The sequence below is a fragment of the Balaenoptera ricei genome, chromosome 11, assembly GCF_028023285.1.
Source record: "Balaenoptera ricei isolate mBalRic1 chromosome 11, mBalRic1.hap2, whole genome shotgun sequence".
NCBI classification, from domain to species: Eukaryota; Metazoa; Chordata; class Mammalia; order Artiodactyla; family Balaenopteridae; genus Balaenoptera; species Balaenoptera ricei.
In genome coordinates, this window is record NC_082649.1 from 16,340,022 (window position 1) to 16,346,021 (window position 6,000).

Genomic DNA, 6,000 nt, shown 5'->3' on the forward strand with positions numbered 1-6,000 from the left:
CAAGAGTACAGCCTGGAGGCAGCACCAACAGGGGGAATGTTCGGTAGAGGACCCTCCCCACCTCTCCCACAAAGATCCATCTCTCTCCACTTTAAAAACAAGATTCTATATGAAAGTCTGATAATGTATATCATTAGCATTGACATATATTGCTACTAATGATAAGCATTTGTTGAGCACGCTACTACTTGCTTGGAATACCAGGATAGATAAAACCTAGACTTCAAGGAGATTTTAAATTAGTTTGAAACTCAGTATTATAAACCAGGCAGGATACCTAACAAAATAAGGTAACATTTTGTGTCAAGTGTCAAATATAAACCGTGTCAAAGGTAAACAGTAAATTCCACAAGAGTCCAAGGTGTCCTGTGGCTTTCCCTTCTCTGTTCCACTAAGGTACCACCTACAAACCTCTATTAGTACCTACATAGGTCTGTGAGGACATAGCACTTCTATAGGTCTTTTGTCTCCTCTATGGGCGTATAAACTCTTCAAGGATAGAAACCTTGATTTTTTTTTTTTAATCCCTTTATTTCTGAGACCTGACCAAGTCCCTGGCACTACTAGTGTTAAATAAATATTTAATTGATTTAATAATGACTGTGGAATGTGAGCTGAGCTTTTAACCAAGGGCAAGACTTAGATAAGAAGAGAAAATTGAGGGTTGGGCTTTCCACGAACAGGCAAAAGAACCAACCAGGTGACTGAAAGCTCCAGGCAGGTATAGAAACTGTGGTCAGAGGCCCCGGTGGAATCACCAAAACCCACTGCTGATATCACCATGAGTCGAGAGGGTCAGGCCTTCAGAGCTGGTCTTCACTGATCTTGCCTTCTAAACTGTAACACAAGCTTACATAAATAGGCCTAAACCTGGACTGCTTTAATCTCAAAAACCATTTCCTGGATTCTTATCTCCTTGTCTACTTTTCCTTTGCCCCTTTTTCTGCTGATGCTAAACTGGGCGGGGGTGGGGGTGGTGGTGGAATCGAAATCCAGACAAAGAATCCTAATTTCATACTGAATTGATAGTTTATGCAAATAAAAACAAATTTGGGGGATTCCAGTTGGTAAAAATAGCGTTGGCACTCAGCATTCCCCACCACCAAATTGCAAATTCCTTAAAGCCAGGAATTTCTCCTCTTGCACAGCTCCTAGGATATGACCGTGTACCACACAAATTAGGAATGTCAGTATTACCGCGTCTATCCTGGTAGCTGAGTCAATTTTGCAAACTTCAAAGGCTAGGATAGTTTAAAGAGAGATCATGCCATACCCCACGACCAAAACAGAGTGGAGAGGGCATGAGCAGATGATTTAAACAAAAAAATCAAACAAAATAGTCACCCTCAGTTCTTTGCCCGAGCTCCACATCTGCTCGAAAGAAACTCATTCTAGAAACGCAGTTTTCAACAAACTCATCTGTGAGGCACCTGTGAAGGCCCCTAAGTCATCCATTTCCTATACTCTGGATCTGAACTGCTGTGCTCTAGTCTCTAATTAAATAAGATGATTTTGCTTTTAACATCTTTAGGAGGAGGCCAGGCTAGTAAAAGTCCCTGGAAACTAAAACCATAGACTTTTCCTGAGTATAGTCACAATTGCACACAGGCTCCCCCCATAAGCTAACAGAACAGATAAATGGAAGAATCAGATGAAAAATAATTAAAGACAGCCACTATGGAGAATAGTATGGAGGTTCCTTAAAAAACTAAAAATAGAGCTACCATATATATGATCCAGCAATCCCACTCCTGAGTATATATCCAGAGAAAACCATAATTTGAAAAGATACATGCAACCCCAATGTCCATTGCAGCACTATTTACAATAGCCAGGACATGGAAGCAACCTAAATGTCCATTGACAGACGAATGGATAAAGAAGAGGTGGTACGTGTATACAATGGAATGTTACTCAGCCATAAAAAAAAAAAAATGAAATAGTGCCATCTGCAGCAACATGAATAGACCTAGAGATTGTCATACTGAGTGAAGTAAGTCAGACAAAGACAAATATCATATGATATCGCTTATATGTGGAATCTAAAAAAAATGGTACAAATGAACTTATTTACAAGACAGAGTCACAGATATAGAAAACAAACATGATTACCAGGGGGAAAGGGTTGGGGGAGGGATAAATTGGGAGATTGGGACTGACATATACACACTACTATTTCTAAAATAGATAACTAATAAGGACCTACTGTACAGCACAGGGAACTCCACTCAATACTCTGTAATAACTTATATGGGAAAATAGTCTAAGAAAGAGTAGATATATGTATATGTATAACTGATTCACTTTGCTGTACACCTGAAACTAACATAACATTTAAATCAACTATACTCCAATAAAAATTTTTTAAAAAAGAGTTCTTCACTCACATGGTAGAATGCTCAACAGATATTTCAGGTTTTGCAAATAATAAACAACTTGACACAGGGAGACCCAGAAGCCAAAGACATTCTCACAAGTGCAATCAATACAGAAATTACAAATATAAGTGTGAAATGTTAAGACATTAAGAAAAGGATTCACTATCTTTAAGTGGCATATGAAGAACCACTTGGGCAACTTGAGGTATATGTTTTATCATTGTTAGCAAATCGCAGGCCAATAAAAAGTCACTCTTTAATGGGCCAGGAGCAAACATGTATCACGGACTGGGCTCTTATCCTAGGACTGTCCTCCAGACGTGGCTCCACTTTTCTCTTTCCAATTTTGTGCCCCAGGGGAAGCCCCTGCAGACCACATCGCCCAGGTGCCCCAGGCCAGCCACACACTGGGGGCCACTGCAAGAGATGGAAGGGCCAGGGGATGGGGAGCAGAAGGGCTGCGGTTCTCTCTCTACTTCCCCCCTGTATCCTAGCAACAGGACTTTCTCCCCTTTCCCTTGCCCAGGTCTTGGTACCTGAACATCCTTTATTGGTTCCCTTAATGCCACCCACACCTCTCTAAGTAGTTCATGAAAGTTTCTTCATTGCTATCCATTGAGTTGAATTGTTTCCTGCCAGGACCCTGTCTGATACAAGAACCATAGGGCATTTTACATCTATATAAAATGTCTCGACTCCAAAAGGTAGGTCTTTTTGTCGTCTCCCATTTTACACGTGAAGACACTGAGGCTCCGGGAGGGTAGAATACCAGCCAGCAGTCATAAAGGAAGTTTTCTGGCAGAGCACAAATTACCCCCAAGTCAGTCTAACAACTAAAAAGCCCTTGAAAGTGCGAGGGAGAAAAACACATCAAGCTTCCAAACTCTCAAGCCACAGTTTAGCCTCAAACCACATTATTTATGGTTTGGGATTCTCCCTCGGCCTGAAATGAGCCAGCTGGGGCATTGCCCTTTAAGTGCTTCTTCCACCGAGAGTCGCTTAGATTTGACCCTGCTGGAGGGCAGTGGGGTTTCCTAAAATCTAAGAGATCACAGGTGCTCCTTCCTTGCCTATCACCCACATTTTTCCTTCGGTTCATCCCAGAAATCCCTCCCTTCCAGCCTTAAACATCCCACAGGCTCTCTTGTTCTTTTTTATAAATGAAAACCAGAATTCCTTTGCCAGAAATCCAGGAGATGGAGGATGAGGGTGGACGCAGTTACAAAGCACTTAATAACATCATCCTAGGCACCTCTCAGTCGCCGATCTCTGGGATTCATTAACAATCTAACTCTTTCCATACAAAAAAACCTCCCTGGATTCCTCTTCTCTCTAGCTGTGCTGAATTGCTGAAAATGGAAAATGCAATTAAAATAAATTGTGATGGAGAGTAGAGGGGTAAGTACCAACAAACTCCCCTGAAGGAAATTCAGCTCTGAGTTATATTTCATTTCAGGGCTGAAGAATTTGCTATTATTTCTGCCTTTGCAGGTCCCTGGCAATCACTACACCCTCACTACAAGAACAGGCGTTAGCAGCTGATACCTCTCCCAATTTCCTGACCGTCTGGATTTGACAATTGACGGCCGACAGTCAGATCAGGTGGAGTTCTGAATCAGATGCTCAGAGGGAGCCAGGTGGGAGGGTGGCTCAGTAAACAGCATCTGGATCAGGGAAACATCTAGGTCTCACTTCCTCGTTGCTGAGGGAATGTGAGTGGAAAGAGCAGCAGGGAGACCCTTGTTTGAAGGAAAGAAGAATTTTTTTAAAAGATCACTAGCGGGGCCTCCCCCAGCATGCCTTACCCAATTCCATTTAAATAACATACAGCTGACCCTTGAACTACATAGGGGTTAATCTGTCTATAATTTACTGTCGGCCCCTTGTATCTGTGGTCCCTCGGAATCTGCGGATTCAAGCAACCTCGGACGGTACAGTACTGTAGTATTTTCTATTGAAAAGTATACACATATAAGTGGGCCCATGCAGTTCAAACCCGTGTTGTTCGCGGGTCAACTGTATACTTATTGACTCACTGCTAAATACAGGGCCTATCTAGCCTGCAGCACCTAAAGAGACAAGAAAAGGGGTTAAGATAACCTCAACCCTCGGGAAAATTTCGTACCTGGAATTACTGTTGTGTGCTGCCATTTTCAGTTTTAATGGTAGCAGACAGTTGCTGGACGGTCCAAATACCTGCAACAGTGCCTCTCTTCTCCCACTAACCTGTCCTACAAGGAAGCCTGGACCCCCGAGGGTAGACTGACTGAATAACCTAAGGCCCTCGGAAAACCACAGCATCCTGTGTCCCTCCTCCCTAGCCGATGTTGATCACAGGTGGTACAAAATAACTGTCAACCCGATTTCACAAGCCTCACTGCCGAAAACCCAGGTCTCTCATTCAAAAGCTACAGGCTTTTGCTTATAGATCACTCAGGTTCAGTTTCTAAGTAGGTTCACCTAACTTAAAAATAATAAAGACTTGACTACACTGATGAAAGAAACACTTGAGTCATTTATCAGAATGTTTTAGCCCTGGGTTACAGGAAACGAGGAAACCCAAAACTTCAAACAAAACAAAAAAAGTTTATTCGAACCTTCTGTGCAAGGTAAACCAATATTTTTCACACTTACAGGAGAAAAACATCAATCGAAAACCAACAAACAAAACTCCACCTGTCTAGTTTGTAGCAGTGAAATCTGCTATGGGGGCGGGGACGGAGGTAGATAACATCCCCCCCCGACCCCCCCCGCAGGCTTCACGCCCGCTCCGGCTCGGGGAGGGTTCCCGCGGGCCGCCCGCCCGCCGTTACCTGGTCCAGAGGGATGCCCAGAAGCTCGCTGAGCGGGTGCAGACAGGTGGAGCCCGTGGTGCGGTAGGAGAGGCTGGGAGGAGGCTCTGCTGCCATCCTGCATCTTCGGGAGGCGGCAGCCCCGGCCCCAGGCCGCGCCACCCCGCTCGGCGTCCTCCCGCCCGAGTGCGCGCGGGCGGCTGTCTCCAGGGCCGCGCGGCCGCCTGGCTCGCGGGGACCGAGCGGCGAGCCGGAGGACGCGACCCAGCGCAAACTCTCGGGGCGCAAACTTGGCGTTGGCGCAGTGGCCGCGGGCGCGGCAGGAGGGCTGCGGCCGAGAGCGCTTGCTTCCCGTTGCCCTCCTCTCGCCGCTCATTGGCCCGGCCGCCCGGGACTGCCCGGGAGGAGGGAGGAAGGGAGGGAGGAAAAGTGGGGACTCGGAGCCCGGCCCTCGAGCGCCACCCGGCCCGCCCTGCCCGGGCCGACCCGAGAGGGAAAGCGACGACAAGGGCGCCGCCGCCTAGCCCGGCGCCTGGTGCGCGCGGCCCCGGGGGCGGGAGGAGCCTCTGCTCTTCCTTCTCCCGAGCTCCCCATCCTCCCTCCCCGCCACAAGAAACGACCTCCACCCCGGTCACCCCGGCGGGCTCCCTGCGCCAGGGAGCACCCTGACCCCACCCCGTTCTGGTTCCGCCGCAGCGTCGGCACCCCGGCCCTCCCGGTCCCCGCGCCGGCTAAGATTTCCTGCGCTTTCCTTGCAAGGCTTCTCCCTCGCAGTCCTTGCGGCAAAGGGTTAATCTGCCAGGGGCTCGAAGCCCAAGGACACCCCAGGG

The 6,000-nt window shown here is 47.1% G+C and overlaps 1 protein-coding gene across 2 annotated transcripts in view; it reads right to left on the reverse strand.

The window, feature by feature from the left end:
• The window catches only part of MBOAT1 (membrane bound O-acyltransferase domain containing 1), a 110,591-nt gene extending 105,128 nt beyond the window's left edge, over positions 1–5,463 (reverse strand). For both annotated transcript variants that reach the window (XM_059940687.1, XM_059940686.1), the window contains exon 1: positions 5,192–5,463. In XM_059940687.1, the coding sequence (XP_059796670.1) occupies positions 5,192–5,287 (96 nt within the window). In that variant the 5' untranslated portion in view covers positions 5,288–5,463. The remainder of the gene's footprint in view (positions 1–5,191) is intronic.
• Between the last annotated feature and the right edge of the window lie 537 nt (positions 5,464–6,000).